Source organism: Mus caroli, chromosome 5 (genome assembly GCF_900094665.2).
Source record: "Mus caroli chromosome 5, CAROLI_EIJ_v1.1, whole genome shotgun sequence".
In the NCBI taxonomy this organism is placed as follows: domain Eukaryota; kingdom Metazoa; phylum Chordata; class Mammalia; order Rodentia; family Muridae; genus Mus; species Mus caroli.
In genome coordinates this window covers 89,822,391-89,845,043 of record NC_034574.1, presented here as the reverse complement: position 1 = coordinate 89,845,043, position 22,653 = coordinate 89,822,391, and the positions used below count along the sequence as shown (strand labels likewise).

The 22,653-nt window shown below is 43.4% G+C and overlaps 1 protein-coding gene across 4 annotated transcripts in view; it reads right to left on the bottom strand.

Moving 5' to 3' along the window:
* Anxa3 (annexin A3) overlaps positions 1-22,653 on the bottom strand; it is a 50,625-nt gene that overhangs the window by 24,104 nt on the left and 3,868 nt on the right. For all 4 annotated transcript variants that reach the window (XM_029477952.1, XM_021162528.2, XM_021162527.2 and 1 more), the window contains exons 2-5: positions 22,089-22,140; positions 8,257-8,344; positions 6,706-6,800; positions 3,210-3,323 (exon numbers count right to left, since the gene is read on the bottom strand). In XM_029477952.1, the coding sequence (XP_029333812.1) occupies positions 3,210-3,323; positions 6,706-6,800; positions 8,257-8,344; positions 22,089-22,103 (312 nt within the window). In that variant the 5' untranslated portion in view covers positions 22,104-22,140. The remainder of the gene's footprint in view (positions 1-3,209; positions 3,324-6,705; positions 6,801-8,256; positions 8,345-22,088; positions 22,141-22,653) is intronic.

Below are 22,653 nucleotides of genomic sequence, written 5' to 3'. Positions count from 1 at the left end.
GCTATGGGGGACTTTTGGGATAGCATTGGAAATGTAATTGAGGAAAATATGTAATAAAAATATTTAAAAAAATAAAAAAAAATTGAAGTTGAAAAAAAAAAAAAGAAACTACTCCATTCTACTGTGAAAGTAGTCAAAAATAATTCTAGGGAGGAAGAGTATAAGGGAAAATTGCCCATGTCATTAAAGATCAGAAGTGATGGTCTAAGAGGATTAGCCCAGGAAGCTGATGTAGCACTCTGTTTAGAAAGTGCTCCGCAGCAATTTTGGATGTGTTCATCCTTGCACCCCTGGGCAGAGTTGGTCAGCATCTCCCAGCCTTCTCATGCACAGAGGTTTTCAACTCTCCAGTAAATGTTGTCGTGGGCCTTGCTGGCTTGGAGCCCAGCTACCTCTAAACCTCATTTATATCAAGGTCACTGACTCACCTTGTGAAGCTATTTGCAGTAGAACTTGATCAAATAAGGCCAATGAAACTTATAAACAGATTCAATTGTGGCCGGGATGCCTGCCACTGAACCCATCCATCCAGCTAAATTCTAACCAATGGATATGTGCAGAATAATCATAGGCAGACACATTCTAGGCATGCCCTTATAGAGAGGCTGTAAAACCCTCTTTATCCTTTGTGCTTTTTAGATGACTCGCACTGTATTGGGGATTGGTTCTAATGCTTTGATTCAATCGTGAATCTGTGTGTCCAAATGCTAAAGGTCCTTGCCCCCAACTGGTTTTCTGATTGATCAATAAAGATGCCAGTGGCTAATGGCTAAACAAGAAAGATGGGACAGACCCCTTAGAGTTGAATGGACACAGTGAGGTAGCCAGAATGAAAAGGGGGGGTAGAAGAGGAGAGAGAACCACTGAGCCATGTGAGATTTCAGGTGAGGGACCATTGGCCACTTCCCGATTTGGGCCTGAGGTAGCAGGAGAAAGTTTAGGAGTGACCAGACTTTGAGGTAGCCATGGCATTTTTAAAAATAAGCTAATATGTGTGTCTTTCATTCTTTGATCCACAGATCGCTCCTGAGCAAGTATATATATATATATATGTGATTTATGGGATGTCCTCTGCCAGGAGCCAAATCAGTGTAGAGACAAACTCACTGTAACAGTGCTGACAACTTTAGCTAAGATGGGAGAGCCTAAGACCAAAGGGTCCTTGCTAATGAGACTATCACCAGTCTCAGTTTGTTATCCTTACTGTGGATTTCTTCTTAACCAAAGAGAACATTTTCTAATACTCTAGGGTGTCAACATTTTGTCTAGGCTCCGCCCCACAGTTACCTGGCAACAGGCAGGCGTGCCTTTCTCATTGTTCACTCACTTCAGAAAAATCCCACAGAATCAAAGTTGAGAAAGAGGTTCAAATCTTAAAGGCTACCTGTCACTACCTGGGCCACCAGGTGCACATCTGCCTTCTAAGTGTGTGGGAGATGCTGCTTTGTAGAAGTGACATGGGTGCTTTAGCTGGATGCTTGCTATTCCAACAGTTGGAGGCAGGAGGATTATGAATTCAAGGCCACCTGGCCTACAAAGTGAGACCTTGCTTTGCTTTGTCTTGTTTTTCTGTGTGTGTGTTTTGTTTTTTAAGGGAGCTATCCTATTGCTACATTATTCGAACTGAGATAGGTGTGTCCAGGAAGAAGAGAATTGAGTCACAAGCTCAGGGGCCCAAAAGATACAGAGTGTATGCTGAGATTCAAATTCTAAGTGTCACTTCTCCGATCATTCAGCATATCCAGCTGAACAAAGCACCAGAGTCCCCATGCTCCCAGAGTTCACAGGGTCAGGTTAGCGTATATGTGAGCCACCTTGCATTGAGATGACCCTCACTGAAAATGAGCAACATGTTCCTATGCCAGAAGAGGAAGCTGCACAGAAGAAAAGGACATCCCAGAAAAAAAAATCCAAAAAAACTCCTGTCACAGGGTAAACTCATCATAAACACAAAATTGTTAAAACGGCACAAAAAGACAATAACAGTAAAGTTGACAATATGAATGTGTAATGTCTGCAGAGGCGGGTTTGAGATGGAACATCATGGATGAGGATTCCAAAACAAGGTTGCTCAGAATGCTCAGGAGACAGAGAAGAGGCCAGCGAAGCAAGGTCCAGTGAATGGGGATGGGATGGGAGGGGTGTGATGTTCAGCTCTGTGTGTCAGCTTGGTCAGGCTACAGTCCCCGGTTATCCTGTCAGATGCTGACCTGTGTGTGCTATGAAGGTCCATTATGACTAGGTCCATTATCAACTGATTTTAATTTAAGACTTTAGATACTCTGCACTCAATTTGTGCCTGTTTCATTCTCTTGAAAGGCCATAAGTGCAAATCCAAGGCTTCTCTAACGAAGAGTATGTGCCTGTGGGCAGCAGCTTCAGAGACTGCTGGTGGCTCCTGTCTTCCCTGACCACCTGTCCTGCCATTGTGGGCTTATCACCCAGACCCACAAGGCATACCCAGCTCCTTACAGTAAATTTCGTAATATATATGTTCTTCCTAATAGCCCCATTTCTCTGGGGAATTATGGCTGGAAATTTTTAAAGTAAAAAAAGCATAGACAGACATGGACCACACTCTATTGGGTGATGAAGGTGATAAGGATTCTGGGGTTTAAGTGTTCACTGGAGATTTAGGGAGGTGAATCACATCGCCTTCCTTGAAAACATCTTTATAAAAGTAATTTTGGACATCCCATAGAGAATAGTTCCAGAATGGGCAGAAATGGAGATGAAGGGACCTGCTTAGGGTACTGATACAGTGCAACCAAAAGATGCGGGTGGCTGCCATAGAGCGGAAGCCAATGGGTGGAGATATCAGCTTCCATTCTGCAGTTCTTTGAGATGTGCTTGATCCAATAGACTATAGAGCAGAGTGTACAGATTTGGTGAAAGGTTTGGGGGTTCTGAAGGGTAAAAGAAAACAAGGGGTTGAAATTAATACAAGGTATAGGGCCTAAGTAATGGATGGATGATGGTATTTTCATTTAATCAAAGGAAGGAAAGAGAGACAGGGTAGTCCAAAAACAGAAAACGTGACCATTTGTGCAGCCCAGGGACATCTGGGCTACCAGTTACACAGAGCTCCCCAGGATTGCCCCATCCTTTCAAGAGGACAATAAAAATGACATCCGAGCCCAGCAAATCTGAAGGGAGTGCCCCGAGAGGCCCCTAATTGACAGTGGAATCTGGGGACATGAAGAGCTTACCTTCATGGATTTCTTCAGTTGCTTCGCATCAAACACGGCTGGTGCAGTAACAAGAGCCACCATGACATGCTCGAAGTGGCCAGAGAGATCACCCTTCAAGTCATCTTTCAGCTCCTAAAATAAAAAACCGCAAGGAGGAAATCATGAAACTTCGTGTCTCTCTTCTCTTCCTCAGCAGCCGCCCAGGGAAAGAGAAACGCAAGGATAAAGATGAGATGAAAGCGCGTTCATCCACAGGGAATAGCAGGAATGCTGAGAATATCTCAGTGGATATTGATCTTCATTTTATGAAATTTCCCCAATGCCCCACCTTACAGAGACTACCAGAATGTCTTTCTTCCAAGGACCCAGCTCATTATACATTGTACACACATACCAAATCGTCACACCATACCTACAAATATGCACAATTAAAATAACAACTGATAAACAGACAAACAGAACGAATGTAATTGGTGTTCTCGATGCTTAGGCTGGGTAGGGGAGGAAGGGACAGGGTCTTATTGTTAAAGTGCCTTGCATCACAGAGACTCCACTGGGCTCCAGAGAGAAGGAAGGACAACGGCTGGTCAGTCTCTTTCAGTGGATCCTAGACATTCCAAGCAGGACCGTGTCCTTTGGGACTGTTCCCACACATTACATAGGAAGTCTGCCTCTCTCACCTAAGGGCAGGGACGTGGTTTCTATTTTCAATAATCAAAGAAGTTATATGGAACTGTTTTATTTTCAGGCCTGGTAGTGAGGCTGGCAGCCTTTCTGGCAGTTCTGATGATACAGACGATCATCATCACCACCCACCAGGGACACAGTGGGTCATGAGATGGAGCCATGTATCACTCTCTGGGCTTGAACTGCAGCAGGTTTTTTTTTTTTTTTATGTTTAAATGCAACATTCTGCTGCCACCTGTTCTCAACCCAATGGCAAAGAAATCTTATTTTACATGCTCTCATTGTGTCACACAATGATAAATGGCTGTTTGCCCTTTGCCTCTACTAGTTTTTCCTCCACACTTTACAGTGCCCTAAAAAGCCAAGGGACCGTCCATGTCACCTACATGTATGGGAGGGGTTCTGGCCCAGATGCTTGGCAATTCATTCATTTCAATACATGCTTCAGGGTGCCTAATCAATGCTAGACATTTAAAGGTAGCTGTGCTACAATGCTTATGCCTAAGATGTTCAGCCTAATAAGAAAATTAAGGTATTAAAAGATAAAGTGTGATTTTATTGTACAGTATGTTGAGTGTGTGATAAAGGAGTTTGAGTGCCTGAGGTACTGGAGAACGCTCTCAGGGGTGATGTCTGAACTGACTCTGCTGCTACCTGTTGGCCCTCCTTCCTTCCTTCATGACCCACAGCATCCAAAATAACCTTTCTATCTTCTTTGTTGTGCTACAGATGGAGCACAGAGCCCTAGAAATGTTAGCTAAGTACTCTGCTATTAAGCAAAATCTCCAGGCTCCCAAATGATCTTCCAGTATTCAAAACTGGTTGTTATTATTCCCTTGCTTACGCACTTCCAATGAGTCCCTACTGTAGAATAAAAATCCAGCCTGTGCACGAGGCATAAAGCAGTGGTCCTCACCCTTCCTAAGGCTGAGACTCTTGAACACAGTTCCTCGTGCTGTGGTGACCTCCAACCATAGAATTGCTTCATCGCTACGTCATAACTGTAATGTTACTACAGTTGTGAATCGTGATGTAAATATTTTGGAGTTGGAGGTTTGCCTAAGGGGTCACGACCCACAGGTTGAGAACTGCTAACACAGTGCTCAAGCTCAGCCCTGTAACGTGCATGCATCTGTAGTCGCAGCACTGGGAGAGATGCGGAGGTAGGAGGCTCCTTTGAATAGGGGAGCTCAAGAGCAGACTGGCAATATGGCAAAATCCCATGCCAAAGCCCACAAATAAAAATGTTAGTAGTCAGGCACTGTGATGCACCCTTGTATATTATTTCTAGCTGTTTGGGAGCCTAGGGTGGGACAATCATTTGAGCTAGGCTGAGAAACATGGTGGCACCTGAAATATTTTCTAAAAAGCTCTAGTATTACACAGCCACACACATGCTCTGTCCCATCAATGCCACACTCCGGCTATATCGGGGTTCTGTCTCCCCCACACTTCCAGCTGCCTGCTCCCAGGACCCTTACATTTGTTCTCCCCACTGCTTGCCCTGTGCATCTGCAGATGGAGCAGGTCAGACACAACATTGACTCTTCTAGCAGCCCGTCAGGCAGCAGCACCCCGCTGACATCACCCCCTCACCATGGTCAGAGAGTCCCCATCACCGGTTACCTTCCACCACATCACCCCACTTTTATGCTCCACTTGCAGTGACTGAACTTATTATGTTTCTGATAGGAGGCTAGGCTAGCCCCACAGGAGATGGGAGGAACTGCCTCTCCTACCAGCGAATCTCCAGTCTCCAGCAAAGAACACTATTCAACAAAGAGATGACAAACATTGTGTGTCAATGACAGTCTTGTTCGTGTGTAGCTATTTTTGGATATGTATGTAGCTATTTTCTGACAGTTAATAGGTTTTCTTATGTTGGGTTTTCTGAGCCTATATTTACATAACTATTTTAACATTAAAAGGGAAACTAAAGGCTGCTTTTCTCAGAGAGCTGGCCAGATCATTCTTTGTTGGGAGGACTGTCCTTCATATTACATGATATTTAACATTATCTTCAACCTCTACACACTGGAAGTCAGAATCACCCTCTACCCCCACTCTGACTTGAGGTCATCAAAGTGTCTCTCTTGAGACTGGGGACATGTCTCAGTTGGTAGAGTACCTGTCTAGCATTCACAAAGACCTGAGTTTGTTCCTCAGTACCATATAATGAAGGCCTAGTGACTCCTGGCTATAATCCCCACACTTAGAGGTTGAACACAGGGGTGGAGGGTTGGGGGGGAGTTCAAAATCACCTTCAGCCACTTTGTGAGTTCTAGGCCAGTCTGTGCTACATGAGACCCTGTCTCAAAAAAAGAAAAGGTTAGCCTCCCTTTGTGTCAAGTGTGCTCTGGGGAGGGGACTCAGTGATGGCTTGGAGCCATTGCTCTAGCGCAGTGGTTCTCAACCTTCCTAATGCTGCGATCTTTTAAAACAGTTCCTCATGTCGTGGTGACCCCCAACTATAAAATTATTTCACGGCTACTTTATACCTGCAATTTTACTACTGTTATGAATCATAATGTAAATATCTGATATGCAGCCCCTATGAATGGGTCATTTAACCTCAACAGGGTGGTGACCCTGCTCTAAAGTACTGCTCTAAGTCACCATTCTTCATTCCACAGTGAAGAAGCAGAAGCCCCAAACCATAGAGGTGGTGAAAGCCAAAACCTGAACTAAGAGTCCTGGCTCTTGAGCAGATGCACGGGGCAACTCTACCACAGTCAGGGTAAAGCCAAAGATCTGTGAGTGGTGCTCAGGGGTGGAACCGGAGCACAGCGTGACTGTCTCTGTGGCCCACTGTGTTCATGGATGGTACCTGTTCATATGCTGCTTGGTACTGCTTGACAATCAGCTGTCGCTGTGCATTCGACCGCTCCGTCAGAATGTTGATGAGGGTTTTCTCGTCAGTTCCTAAATGAGAACAAAGTTATTTTATGAGTCAAGGATTCTCCTTATCTGTTTCAAACAACAGATTCAGGGGTCCAAAACAAGCACAGTCAGGAAAGCTTTTTAATTTTTAAGTTTCCAGCTTTTTGCTGGGTTAGAATCTGTGTGTTTGCAGTTTGTTTGTTTGTTTGATTGTTTGTTTTTGAAAAGGAAGTTTATTTAGGTGATTTGAGGGCTGGAAAAATAAAACCCAGTCAAGTCAATCCATGCCTACTCTTTCCTATGCATATGGAAAGGAACATGAAGAACTGTGCTGAGACAATTAAATGTTCATTAGAGATAAAATGAAGTTGGATATCTCTAAATGCTCCTCCCATATGTCAATTCCTTGTAGACTGATGAGCAAGTAAAAATGAAAAAGGCAGGACTTCTAAACCTGGGAAGAAAATGCAGAAGAGCTTTATGACTTTACGATTAAAATGGTACAGTAGATGTGAATCCTAGGGGAAATATTACTAAGCTTGTTTTTGCTAATGTTAAAACTGGGTGATAGTGTTAAAATGTTAGCACGATACTTTCCTGTGACGGGGGAGGGTGGGGGAGGGGTTGCAAACCTTGTCCAGGAGATGGACTAAGAGGAGGAGAATGTTTCTGTGGCTTGAGATTTTACTTAGAAAAGTTTATCTCCAGGCCCAAGAGTACTACTAATTTTGATAATCACGTCAGAGAGCGATTTGGCAAAATTTCTAGTTTAAAAATAAGCATTCTGGCCATCTCCACCCAGAGCTCACAACTCCTGTCCTGTCCTAGAGAAATACTAGCAACTGGGCACAGTGAAGTCTAAGCGGGAGCATTCACCAAGGACTTTTGCACTGTAATAGAAAAGAGTTATAGGCAATTTGAATGTTTCATCAACATTTCCAGTTTATGATATAATATACAATAGACTACTGTGCAGTTAAAACTAATGACCCAGAGCCAAACTTATCAACATGAATAAATCTCAAAAACATTACGTTAAGAGGTAAAAACAGTCGGTCAAAGAATGGATGGTGCACTTGTCTGGTTTTACCGGTTGAAACTATAGAAACTAGTACATACTTAGGCATGTAGCTGTGGTACTGGAAGCCCATAAGTGTAAAGTCTAATTTAGAAAGATGACTTTCTCTAGGTAATGGGGTGAAATAGAACCTGGGAAGACTGTTCTGGACCGCATCAGTCATGGTTTGTGATCATGATGGTGATAGCCAGTTGAAGGAGCTGTTGTGGTGCTGGTAGGATTTAATTGAGCAAACATTACAAATGCTTTATTTACTGAGAGACTCAGCTCTCATGCACTTCTTCATTGCTTCACACTTTAAAATATCCCCTGACAACTTCTCTAATTCAGGATCCAAATTGGGCCAACTGGCTTTTTAGATGGAAACTTTCCTGGCTGGTCTTACCAGCCATACAGGAGGAGCTGAAAAGCTCCACTCACCAAGTCCTCTGATCGCTTTCCGGATAGCTTCGGCATCCACCGACGGGCTAAAGCCTGGATAATCTTTTATGGTTCCTCGAGGTCCAACCTAGAAGGAAAGTTCTGCTAGTTCAAAGCCACATTTTTATTTATACTATAGTTACATATAGACTAAATGTGTATCTCACATGGTCATTGATGAAATTGTATAAAGGTGTTTATGGTTTTTTTTTTTTTAATTCCACTGCCTTCTGTTGACTCTGTGTGACTAAATGACGGCTCACTGAACCAGGCTTGCATACAGCCCACAGGCAGCATGCTCAGAGGATCCTATCTGAGGTCTTGTACTGGCACAGTTCCAGAGAAGATCCCAGAGGCTTTGAATTTGCATACTAAATACCTGGAGCAAATGCTTTTTAAGTTGTTAGGAGAACAGAGCAGAACTTCCAAGCCCTCTGGAAAACCAGCAAGTGCTCTTAACTGCTGAGCCATCTTCCCAGTCCTGTAGGGCATAAGCATGGGAGAGACCTGTGACAGCCCGGGTTCTTGCTGTTCCTGGCATAGTGCAAGATCTCCCATCCCTAGACATACTTGTACTAAACGTAGAAAGAGGCCCCCAAGGTAGGACAAACTGCACATATAAAACATTGTTCCTCTAGGGCAATGAGCTGTTTCAACATCAGAGACTCTGAAGACTGCAGGATTTAAAGTTCCTACATATACATATAAAATATAAGAAAACTTAAATTCTCTTCATCCACCGTATTCCCCAGTGAGGATTCTGAGTAAGCTGCCAATCACATCTCACATTGAGGATGTGAGCAGCTGTGGACTGGAGATGCTGGGATGTGTAAACTGATGTTGACCACTGTGCTTGGGGAACCCTACTCTAAAGAATTAATAAACAAAAATGCTATCGAGACTGTTGTCTTTTATGTTCTGCTTAATGGGCATGTGACAGTTGCCCTAAGATTCTTGTCTGAGAACTCTGCTGACATCTTGGAGCTTCAAGAATAGCATAGAGTATATATATTTTTTAAATAGCTACATTACTAATTTTAAGCACTTAAATTAGAAACACGACAGTGAGCTGAGAAAGACCATACTGCAAAAGAATAAAATATTCTGAAATTGCTGAAGAACTACATGACAGCCAAAAGGATGTTGAAGACCTTCAAAGTCACCATGTCCTCATATAGTATATTCTGACCTTTCAAATAAAAATCTGCACCAATACCAGTAACATCTGACATTCTCTTTTTAAACGGGGACTTTCTACCCTGTTATTGAATGGTATTGACTGTGTTGTTGTGAATTAATATGGTCACATCTACGCTCTTCTGAAGTGTCTATTTTCATGAAAGGACATTATCTTGTCACATTAAAGTGAATGGAAAATTAATGTACTGGCACGGTAGAGACGAGAGCCTGCTGACTCAATAGATGAGACGGAACAATTTGTTTCAATGTTGTCAAACATTGTTTAAAGCACTCCAAAGGAAAAAAAATGAAAACTAACAAGCTAGAATGTGCCAGGTCTAAAGACAATGGAAGCGACTTAATCAGTCGCTTTAACATAATTCTTTGGAGTTCAAGGCTTAATAAGCTTTATAAACTGATAGAGACAACTGACTTCATTACTATCCATTCCCACCTCTGAGTTCTCACTCTTCCCTTATCCACCTACCCCGTCTGTTTGATGCTCTGGAAGGACCCATTAGGTGCCCCCATGCTAGGCACCTTGCATATGTTAACTACAACCTACTGCAGTCTGCAGATTGACTCTGTGTAAATGGCATCAGGATTTAAGGAGACAGCAGAATTTACTTTCATCCACTCAGCTAGCTGAGCCACAGATCTGCCTTTGAATGCAGTCTGTGCTGTTCTACATCACCCCTGCATTTCTGGAATCATGTCTTAGTATCTCCGGAAGCGACATTTTAGAATGCCTGTGACCATGTCCTGGATCTATTTCAGATATACTGAATTTTATTTTTAATGTAAAACCAGGAACTAGGTTCTACATTTTCTTATGAAGTTCAATTCGTGTGATTCTATACCACGAGGTTACTTAACATAGCTTCTTCTGAATACAAGAGAACAATATGGTGGGTCCTTAATGTTCATGTCTTATAAAGATTCAGGGTTTACACTCTCTGGGACCTCTGGCCTGCTCTCTACCACCTACAGAGCAAAATCTATTAAAGTTCCAACTTACAAAATTAGATGAAGATAAAATCCCTAACTCATCATACAACTCTTTTTTCAGGTGAAGGGTGAAATAGGAGAAACAGCTTACATAATAACGGGGTTCTTCTCCCCTTCCTTCCCTCTCTCCTTCTCCAAAATGCACACATACCTGTCAACTTGAAAGAAGCCGTGGGAATCTGGTTTTTATTTAGTTGTTTATTTTGCTGTGCAGGATTCAAACCCCAGGTCCCCATACATGACAACTGAGTGTTCTACCACTGAGCCAAAGCCCAGCCCCAGAACAAGGGAATTCTGAAGTTGAATTCTAGTGAAATACTTAAATGTGTTTTAGCCACTTATATGAACAATATTTCAGGATATACTTGGTAAGACTTGGCTATCCAGGCAATATCTATATAATTTATCAAAAGTGATTTTAAAATAAATAACCAGACTCATATTGTTTAATGCATACCAGATAATGAACGAAAGGTCATACAAACATCTTAGATTTCTTCAGTGATCTTAATGAGGTAGATTCAAAGGAGTTGGAGACACAGCTCAGCTGTTAAGAGCACTTGCTGTTCCAGAGGACTCAAGTTCAGTTCCCAGTGCATAATCAGGAGTCGCACAACCATCTGAAACTCTATAATTGCACAGGATCCAGTGTCATTGGCTTCCAGAGGTACCCACACTCAAATCTCTATGCCTGCATGCTGACACATGCCTACCTACACAGAGTTAAAAATAACAGAACAAGGCTGTGTTCAGTCCCAGAGAGATGGTTTGTCTAACAGAACTTTGTTGGTCAGGAAGGTGCCTAGACTTAAGGCCACCTCCATGTGAACAAGAGGCCCATGTTCTACACCTCATCACCTTGCCAGAGCTGGAGGTTAGGGAACTCTACCTCAATGGTTCTCAAAATGGCTTCCTGGATCAACTCCATAGGAATCTCCTGGAATTTCCAGAGGCATAAATCCTCAAGCCACTTTCATAGAGTCCACAATGATGGGGTTGGACTCAGCATCTGACTTCATGAGACCCTCAGTGGTTTGAATGGATCACCAAGTGGCATAACCAACGCTGCACTTCATTCTTGGTCCCCTAGAAAACTAGAATAAAGCCAGCAAGCAGGACCTGGCTACTGCACGGGTGGAAGCTAAGGAACTCAGTTATGAGGTGTTGTTTTAGGAATGTTGATAGTTACAGCCAAAGCTCTTTGGATTGCCTGTTTCATTGCAGCCTTCCTGTTTTTATTGATTCTTTTTGTTTGTTTGTTTGTTTTGTTTTTCGAGACAAGGTTTCTCTGTGTAGCCCTGGCTGTCCTGGAACTCACTCTGTAGACTAGGCTGGCCTCGAACTCAGAAATTTGCCTGCCTCTGCCTTCCAAGTGCTGGGATTAAAGGCGTACGCCACCACTGCCTGGCCCATTTATTGATTCTTAGTTGAGGTCCTTTCCCTAGTACCGCAGTCAGTGCCAATGGGGAACCTCCATGGACACTTGGCTAAAACACTTTCAAAATCATGCTTGGTCAGCGTTTTACCTACTGTTTTGTGTATATTTAGTTTCTTCCCTTTTCTCAAACTTGACCTTTAAATGCTCCCAAAAGAAAAAAGGATGGTGAAACCCACCGGGAAGTAAAGAAATGAGAAGAAGTAAGAAAACAAACAGGAATTCTTTATAATGAGGACAGTTAGTTGTCGTGTGTCTAGAGCTTTGCTAGGAACACTTTCAATCTCCATGATAAACACAAAAAGCAGACTTGTAAACCCTGAGCCTGGATAGCCAGAGAGATGCTTAAGAACCTTGCCTAAGCCGGGCAGTGGTGGCGCACACCTTTAGTCCCAGCACTTGGGAGGCAGAGGCAGGCAAATTTCTGAGTTCGAGGCCAGCCTGGTCTACAGAGTGAGTTCCAGGACAGCCAGGGCTACACAGAGAAACCCTGTCTTGAAAAATCAAAAACAAACAAACAAACATAAAAATAAAAAAATAAAAGAAGCTTGCCTAAGTTGATACAACCAGATAGTCCCTCCTGCTGTTCAACTTACTAGTCTAGACTAAAATGGCCTTTAAATCTACCTTATGCCAGTAGAATTTTTCTTACTTCCCAAAGCCATCCTTTGGCTAGCCCCAGAGGTGGGTGCCCTGAAGCCACTGACATGGCCACATTACCCTCAGGGCAATTGTCTGCTGTTACCTTGGCAGACTAGTCTCTCTAAACACGGCTGCATCTATTTCTTCATGGACTGTGCACCAGACTTGCAATAAATTGAAGCTCTTTGTTCAAAGGGTGAATAAAAGAGAAACATCGGGTGCCAGCTCTGTTGACACAAAGCATATTTAGAGCCAAATGCTCCAGAGAAAAAATGGCAGCCGCAGTGAGCACATTCCGAAGGTGAGGTAAAGCCATATCACGCATCACTTCATAAAACCCCATAAAAGCCAGATCCAAAAAATTAAGCCCCAGAGAAAACTCGAGGACTCAAGGGCTTTCAGAGAGCCTGGGAGAAATGATTACTCTCTGTGCTCAATGTCAAGATGCTGTCCTGGGTCAGGAAGCTTTATGATACAAAGGGAAATGGAGCAGGCTGCAAAAACCAAAGCAGCCCAAACTTGGAAAGTGTAAGACTTTTTGTTCAATTCTTCAAGTAAGAAATGGCCTTTTAAAACCAAAGGAAGTGTCCTATTAGAGGCCCTGAACTAAAATAGAGTCACATGAGGCAGGTGGCATGAGATCATGCCTCTCCTATGCCAAAGACCTAACCAGCAGCCCAAAGAATGTAACTGTGATTGGATCTAGCTCACTGCCTATGTCAATGGTTGGGATGAAGTCATGCTGCACAGGCATGGGCCTCTGATCCAGTATGACTAGTATCCAGTAAGAAGATAGCTCTGCAAAGACAGACTAGCCTGTGGGTAAGCCTGTGGGGGCATTTTCATGATTGGTGATTATGTGAGAGGGTCCAGCTCACTGCAGGCAGAGCCACCCCTGGCTTGGTGGTCCTATGCGCCATAAGAAGGCAGGCAAACAAGGAAATAGTACTCCTTCATGGCTTCTGCTTCAGCTCCTGCTTCCAGGCCCTTCACAATGTACTATTACCTGAGGTAGACAGTGAAATAAATCCCTTCCTCCTCAAGTTGACCTTAGTCAAGGCCCCTGACCACAGCAAGAAGAACCTTAACTACAACAGGCTCCTCACTTGACTTGGGGTACAAAGTGAGTTTCAAAGCCAGATCTATCATTGAGATGTGGGAGATGAGAGGGAAGGCAGAGGCAGAGTCCAGCTTCTCCACACTCCAGAATATAGCCGTGACTCCCGCCCATGTGGGAACCTGCAAGGTCAGGAAGAGTGAACACACCAGGAAGGAGAGAGGACTGGGATGTCTCCAACCAAGTAAGAAATGGGCAGTTAGGGCCCCCAGGACTCCTCAAACTCCACCTGCTGTGACCTTGCATTCTCCCTTCTCCTTACAGTTATGACCCAGGTCCAAGACAACTTTGAAATAAGACATGGATGGAGCTCTGAGCTTCTCTCCCACACCAAGCCTCTCCCCAGGACTCCTGCCATGCTCTCTTTGAGTACTTGTCTTAATGGAGCTCTCCTTTAGGTGGGAAGTCTTTCTCTCTGTTTTCAGGACCCCATCATGGCTGCTGATGGGTCTCTTCTGAAGGGTCTCACCTGTCCTTTTTACAGGGCTTAAACCACTTACAATATCTTTCATTACTTATAAAAGTACCATCACAGATTCTCTCATCCTGGCACTCTGAACCTTCCTTGTGATCCCACACACAACTGTCTCTCAACTGGATAAGCTACAGAAATGAGATCCAGTGTCCCCATCTGTCAAACAGCAAAGTCCCCAGAAAGAAGGGAGTGGTCAGGCAGGGAAGGGTGGCCACGCTCTGACTGTCCCCAGGAACACATGATCACTGGTGAATTTGACCCATCCACAGATTGCTGCTTGCAGCATTCCACAACATTTCCACCATTAAGGATCCCCCCTCTCCCACATACCCCATTCTTATGGTTTTAGGGAGCAGAGCCAGGGCCTTCTGCACTACAGGCAAGCACTTGATCACTGTGCTACATCGACAACAGCAAAGGCAGGTTCTTCATGTCTGCTACATGACTGGCATGTTCAGAATATCTCATTTCTCCAATCCTCATTATATTCACCTATTTTCCTAGTGACTATAGATATAACTTACAGTCAAAGCTTCTAAGCTTTTGCTTTAAGAGACTGCAGTTTGTGTCGTTACAATTTCATTAAAAAATAAAGGCAGGTAAGGTTTCAGAAACCCAGCTCTTCAATGCGAGTCACAAGGTGGTTTGATGAGGATATATTCAGCTCTGTCCTGGTTCTTGGCAAAGAGTTTCAAAAACCCTTGGAATTTCCTGAGTGGTGGGAGTGCCTTTGTTCTGTGCCTGAGGTGACTCATCATGGTCCTTTGACAGGTTCAGGATGAGAGCTGGTCACCAGAAAGACCACATGATATAGAGGGCTGAGATTGGAGCCAGCTCCACCTCTTGGGAAGGAAAGGAATCTGGATATTGAATTCAATGCTACAATAACAAGTTAATAGTTTAATCAGTCATGTCCAATTAAAACCTTGACCACTGGCTCAGGGAACTTCCCTGTTGGTGAAGATGCTAATGTGCAGGAAAGTCAGTGTGCTCTGACCTCACAGTGGAGGGACATGCCGATACACACACACACACACACACACACACACTTAAAAATTTTTTTTTATTATTTTTTGTGCTTGGGAGTTTTTCCTGCACTTGTCTATGCACCATGTGCATGCCTGGAGCCTGAGGAGGCTACAAAAGATCACTGGATCCCTGTATCTTGAGTTACAGACAGTTGTCATCTACCATGTAAGTACTGGGAATTGAACCCAGGTCCTCTAGAAAAATAGCTAGTGAACTTAGCCACTGAGCCATTTCCCTAGTCCCTGCTATTGTGTCTTAATAGAAAGTTACATCCTAGAGCTGGAGAGATAGCTCAGTGGTTCCTAACATCCGCATCAGGCAGCTTACAATGTCCTGTAACATCAGATCCACATGATCTAAAACCTCTGGCCTCCAGACACCTGTACATACATTTATACATGCAGGAACCCACATAGAAATAAAAATAAAATGTTTTCAAAGTGTTATAAGCAATTCTATATTGCGAGGCAACATCCAACAAGAAACTGTGAGTTCCAGGCTAGACACCAGGGTCAGATGAAACATAAACGAAGACTTGGAAAATGTCAGAACAAAAGACATACTGGTGCACCAGAGATTACATATCAAAAACAGTGGCAGAGATTCAACATCTTCAATTAGAACATGAAGAAACCAGACATCACCTCCTGCTCTTCAGCAGGAATGTACTGAGACACTATCTGAGAATTTCTTCCTTGACCCTGTTCTGTCAGCAGCAATGTGGGCAGGGCCAGAGACAGAGTTCCTTCGAGACACTGAATGTGAAGTCAGATTCCTGACTGCACCACAGAAAACAATCTTGGGACAAGCCTGGTTTACACATGAGCATTGTAGAGGAAGAGAGTGATGGAAAAGGACAGCCCATGTTCACAGAAACGGGCACCACACAGCTTCCTGGGCCACGATTCTCTAGGGGAAGTTGTCATGGGCTGCACTGGGAGCTTGGGGATTTTGAGCTCATGACATCAACAGATCACTAACTGGACAGACTGACTTCAGCACAGACCCATTTGTATGAAGCTGGCTCCAGCCTACTCCCAAGAGGATCCTGGAGGCAGTCCCTGAAATATAACTTAAGAACTTCGTTATTTAAGGAATTTATGTCCTTTTAAAAAGATAGTCCTGGGGGGGCTGGTGAGATGGCTCAGTCAGTAAGACCACCCAACTGCTCTTCCAAAGGTCTGAAGTTCAAATCCCAGCAACCACATGGTGGCTCACAACCATCCGTAATGAGATCTGACTCCCTCTTCTGGAGTGTCTGAAGACAGCTACAGTGTACTTATATATAATAAAAATAAATAAATCTTTAAAAAAAAAAGATAGTCCTGCTTAAATCAATCTCTCTCTCTCTCCCTCTCTCCCTCTCTCCCTCTCTCCCTCTCTCCCTCTCTCCCTCTCCATTCCCCCTACCCCCATTTGGTGGTTTCTACTTTACATTTCAAGAGTTGTTTGGTAAGTGAGCCATTAAATAGGATTGCAGTTAATATGGTAAAACCATAAGGCATACCATGGGGTACGGCTTTTTATAGTAAACAAAGTTTTGAGATTCCCAGGAAACTTTGAGTTCTCATCTAGGAAAAGACTTAAAGGTCACATGCACTCGGTTGTCAAACGTGGCTCCCTGCTATTTTAACATTCTTATTTGAAATTAGCTCCAGGTAAAAGGAATGTCTCTATACAGGCAATTGTCACAGCAAGCGTGCTGGAGTTCATGACTTTCAGCTGGCTGGTGACTCTAACCAGACCCCAGAATGAGAGGCTCCTTGCCTTTCTCGTGTCTCCTTAATTTTCTCTTTCAGCCCCGAGTTAATTACAATAAACTAACCACGTGCTGGTAACCTCCCACTGCCCCAGAGCTGTGTAGGGATGGGCGGCTTAGATAACATATTTGTGCCTGGGTGTGTATTTGCTTTTGTGTGCAAGGAGGAAAAAAAAACAAGAATGAGCTCAGAGGAGCCTCGGACATAAATTCCTTAAATAACCAAGTTCTTAGGTTGTCTTTCAGGGACTTCCTCCAGAATCCTCTCGGGAGTAGGCTGGAGCCAGCTTCATACAAATGGGTCTGTGCTGAAGTCAGTATGTCCAGTCATGACCTGTTAACGTCATGAGCTCAATCCCCAAGCCCCCAGTGTAGCCCATGACAACTTCTCCTAGAGAATTGTGGCCCAGGAAGCTGTGTGATGCCCGTTTCTGCTTGTGCCACACAACACTAAGACTCCCGCTTTGCACCATCCGCTTAGAAAGCAGTTGGTCCCCTCCCACTTCCTAAAAAGCCCTCTGCTGCTATCTTACAGAGGTAGCTCTGGGCAGCTTAGCTCGTGGAGTCCCTGTCAGTCAACTATGCAATAAATATTTTTTTTCCCCTCATAGCAACACAGTGCCACAGTACTGGTCTGTATGTCTGTGTACCATGTGCTTGCCTGGAGCCTGCAGAGGCTACAAAAGACCACACTGGATTCCTGCATCTTGAGTTACAGACAGTTATCATCCACTATGTGAGTGCTGGGAATTGAACCCAGGTCCTCAGGAAGAACAGCTAGTGTCCCTGATATTGTGTCTTCATAGAAAGCTACACTCCTGGAGCTGGAGAGATGGCTTGGTGGTTCCTAGCACCCACATCAGGCAGCTTACAGACTTCTGATGTAGCATCAGATCCACATGATCTAACACCTCTGGTCTCCCCAGACTTGGGCACACTAGTGTCAGCAAATCTTTGTGTCATAGCAGAACTTTCTGATAAGATGATTAAAGCCAGAAGGCTGGGGAGGTAGCTTGGTCAGTGAAGTGCTTGCTTGGTGAGCATGAAGGGCTGAATTCAGATCCTCTGCACCAGTGTGAAAAGCCATTAGCAGCAGAGTGTGACTGTGATCCCAGAGCTGGAAGTCAGACACAGGAGTCTTACTGTTTAGGAGTCCCTTTTTTTTTTTTTAAAGACACACAAAAGTTTGTTTTTTTATCATTTTGTTCTAACTGTTATTAAATTTTCTAGAACAATAGTATTATTGAATTATGATGTTATTACAAATTATGACACAATTTAAATACTCAAAGAAAGTGAGATTTTAAATTCCAAGCTACCAAAAAGCATATTGAGAAATCTTGATCACGTTCTCCACAGATGATAAAATTTAAAAGGCAGGGGACATCCTAGACACAGTGGGCAGCAACAGATAATGAACTTCATCATACAAGGAGAAGTACTTGTATAATACGGGGGGAGAGGTGGGCGAGGAGAGAGGAGAGAGAGAGAAAGAGAGAGACAGAGACAGAGAGACAGAGAGAGACAGAGAGAGACAGAGAGAGACAGAGAGAGACAGAGAGAGACAGAGAGGGAGAGGCCCTACAGAGCAGATTCATTTTTTCCTCTAGAGGGCTGGAGGTTTTAAGTAGTTTTGGTGGCTTGAGTTGCCCTTTCTTTAATTTTGGACTGACCAGGTTAAACAAAGAAAAGGAAACTAATAGGCCCACAGCTTCAGGTAAATACAGTCAGGACTCAGGACCTGCACTGAACATATTTGACCAGCCTGAATCAGTCAGCCAGAGGGGAGGGACCCTGCTAGCTAGAAAAGCAGGGCAGGCTTTTGTCTCAAGTCTCAAGTGAGAGATAAGCCGGAAGTCTGCATCTTTATTGCTAGCCTCCTGACCCTTCTTAGTCCCTGACTCCCCCGCCACCATGCTAGCTCCCAGGCTCTGGGCTCCCCAAGCTTCCCAGGCCCCCCTCCTTCTAGATACCAGTTCCTGGCATGGTTTCCCCGACTCCCTTCTATACTCCCTCCCTCCCAGATAGCCTTGGCCATGACCAGTCTCCTTTCTCTCTGCTCTCTACCAGATGCCTCTGGCTGTTCTCTCTCTGTCTCTCTCTGTCTCTCTCTCTCCTACAGTCTTTACTACACTCTTGCTTACAGCCTTCACATACATCCTTACATGTTCATAAGCACTTACATGGACACATACAAGAATATTAAGCCTGAAAAATTATTTTTTGGTAAATATCAACCCATCTAAAATGCATAGTTCAGTAGTAGTGAGACTATTCACGTTGTTCTGAAACAATTACCAGAACCTTATCATACTGTGGAACACAAATTCTATGCAGTCTTAACCATAACAACCCCTTGCCCTCCCGTGGTCCAGGAAACCACAGTCCTCTGCGTATTTCATAGGAGGAGTTGTGCAATGTTTATCTTTTCACGACTGTCTTATTTTACTAGCTGAACATACTCATGGTTCACCCGTTTTTAAGATAACTTCCATTCTAGGGCTGGATGATATTCCACATTGTGCACATGGAACAAACACACTTGTGTATCCTTCCCCTGTTCATTCAGAGTCGGTTCCTAGCTATTGAAATCTTATGTTTATATTGAAAAATATACTGCTATGAGAATCAGTTCATATTGCAGATAGGACTGTGAGATAATTAAAGAGATTTGGCAGGTGTGTGTGTGTGTGTGTGTGTGTGTGTGTGTGTGTGTGTGTGAATATGTGTATTGTGTGTGTGAGAGAGTATGTGTGGTGTGTGTGTGTGTGTGTGTGTGTGTGTGTTTGGTGGGAGTGGCACTGAAGTAGCCCAAACTGTCAAGAACTTTTTATGTAGTTGAGAATATCCATAAACTCCTGATTCACCTGCCAAGTGCTGGGATTATGGGTTTTGTATGGCCACGTGCAGCAAAAAATACCTTTGACTTGTTCATGCAGTGCTGAGGGTGGGACCTAGTGCCTTAGCACATGCTAGGTAAGCACTGGACCTAGTGCCTTAGCACATGCTAGGTGTGCACTCCACCATGGAGGAACATTGCCAACTAACTGCTTTACCTTCAATTTATAGTCATTTGCTATGGCTGACTGCAACAGGAAACTCTATCCTGTGTCTCACCCTCAACCCCAGTGTCTCTGAGCCTGTCAAATGTGTCAGTAGACTTCATGCTAATTTTCTAGTGGACCCCAGCTCACATTTTGAGAAGCCTCTTCACCTGACTCTTTTGGAGACGAAGAAAGCCAGAGGGCTTTCAGGTATGGAGAGCACTAAAGTTGGCTCTTGACCAGTGCTCGGCACAGCTCCCCTGCATGGTGCACACCTCTGCATGCTTTTCCTTCAAGTTCTCTTACTCATAAAATGTACTCATGGCTTAAAGCCACAAGAGTAGATAGAGGGACATGAGAAAGAGTCAACTACCCGAGGTGCCACCTGCCTAGGAAGTTGTCAGAGATGCTTTGTGCCTGTATCTCTTCCATGTCCTTTTTTTATACAGAGCCTCTGCATCTACCACTCCTGTAACTTGAGCTTATCACTAATAACACATTCTGGTACAGTTTCTAATGTCATTTCATAGAGCTGAATATTTTCCCTACATTTTTTTAAATAATTACATTAAAATGGCTGCAAGTTAAAAAAAAAACCAAGTAATTTGTACCTACTGGGTAATCATTACATTGTCTGCATATTTCCAATCATACAAGCAAATATGCTTTGAGCCATGTTTTTCAACCTTCATTCACATTCATGATACATAAGAAGTAGAGTTGCTGGAATAAAGGACAAGAACATTTAACAATGACGGATGCTGACCCGAATGCTGTCCAAAAGTCTAACCAGCGCCTATGGACAGTTTGAAGGTTCCTAGTGAGTGCATAACTTTGTCTTGCTATTTTCTCCAGCTACCTACCTCTTCAGTAGAAAATGGTTCCTTTTCCCAGGAATTCTGGCGTTTCCTTAGTTCTGAGAGGTTCTGTCTACAGATGAATTGGATACTTGCAATTCCTTCCACTTGCTACTTTGTGTCTACAGTTTCCCATTGAGCTCATTTTTGAAATTGCTTTAGTCAAGTCATTTGTGTGTTACAGAAATAAATCTGCCTGATGTTCTACAAACGTGTTGCCCTGAAGGTTATCTTCTCATTCTATTTATGATGTTGCTGCCACAGTTACAGATTTATACATAAACAAATTAAAGAAAACCTTTTGTCTTTTGCTTTAGGCCTATGGTTGTAATGGCCTTACCCATTTCAAATTAATTCTAAAAGATCCACTTGAGCTTTATGTTTTGTATAATTGTGTATTTATTGATTTATTTTATATGCATGCATGTATGTGCATGCATGTATGTATGCTCATGGTCATGTGGCAGTATGTGTGTGCAGGTATGTGGAGGTCACAGGAGAGCACTGCATTTCATTCCTGGGGAGCTGTTCTCTGTAGTTTTTGAGACAGGGGCTCCCATAAGGACCTGGGCCTTGCCACTGTAAGCACGTTACTAACCATTCCCTCACTTCTATGCTTTATGCATTTAAAATTTATTTTGATGTAAGAGGGGAAGTGGAATATAGATTTACTTTCCCCCTACAAGTCTTTCTAATTTTGCTAACAGAAGAAACTATCTTTCCTTGCTGATAATAAATGTCATCTTTATCGTTGTGTAGGCTGAGCTATACACTACATTTATTCTCCATTAAGGCCTCTTTGCTAAGTATGGACCGCTATTATACCCTTAAAAATGTTTACTGTATGTGTGTATGTAGGAAGGGGGGGGGGTGTTACATGCACATAAATACAGGTGTCCTTCCTGTGAGGCTGGAGCCACAGGCGGTTGTACCCAGCCTCATGTGGATTCTGAGAACTGAAACCCAGTCTCTACATTTAAGTGTAGTTTTGAAGCATGACACCAGCCCCTCTGATACATTTTTACTACTAGTCCTTCTTAGATAAGTTCTCCCTACATAGCTCGGTCTCTCCCAACACTTGACATTCTCCTGCCTTAACTTTCCGAGCTCTGGAGTTACAGATACATGCCACCACACCTGCTTATGACACATATACTTTACTATTCTTAAATGTGCTCTAGCTTTTGGCTATTTTTTAAATAGTTAATCAACTTTCCTTTTTTTATATATAGTAGTTTGTCCTTCTGTTTGACTCATGTAAGCCACGGTGCTTTGGCTTTTACTCACCCAGATAGAGGCCATGACAGTCCACCTTTCTCTCAAGCCGAGATCACAGCAACTTAGAAAAGAAACAAAGTATTAAAGGGACAAAGCCATGTTGTGATTCAGCACACAACATTTTCAGTCCAAATCTTAATGCTTAATCCAGAAAGCAACAGTCAGCAGGCAATGAGAAACTTCTCCGGAAGAGGGTGTGTATCTGACATCAAGAAACCTGTTCCCTGAGCAAGGATTAAGTAAGCATTTAGCAATTTCAACTGCTAGCAGAGTCATTCTGGTCTGGCCAACTGTCCTCAGTACACCAGTTAGACAGAGATAAGTAAGAATCAAAAGAAAGGAGATTTACTCAAAGTGGCCCATGGGGAAGAGGAACAAACAAGGAGGTACAGCAACCCCCACATCTGCCTTCAGGGTACTGACATGGAGGAGACAGTTAAGCAGTACTGCCTGAGAAGACTTCCCTGGAAACTAACTTTCTTTCTTTCTTTCTTTCTTTCTTTCTTTCTTTCTTTCTTTCTTTCTTTCTTTCTTTCTTTCTTTCTTTCTTTCTTTCTTCCTTCCTTCCTTCCTT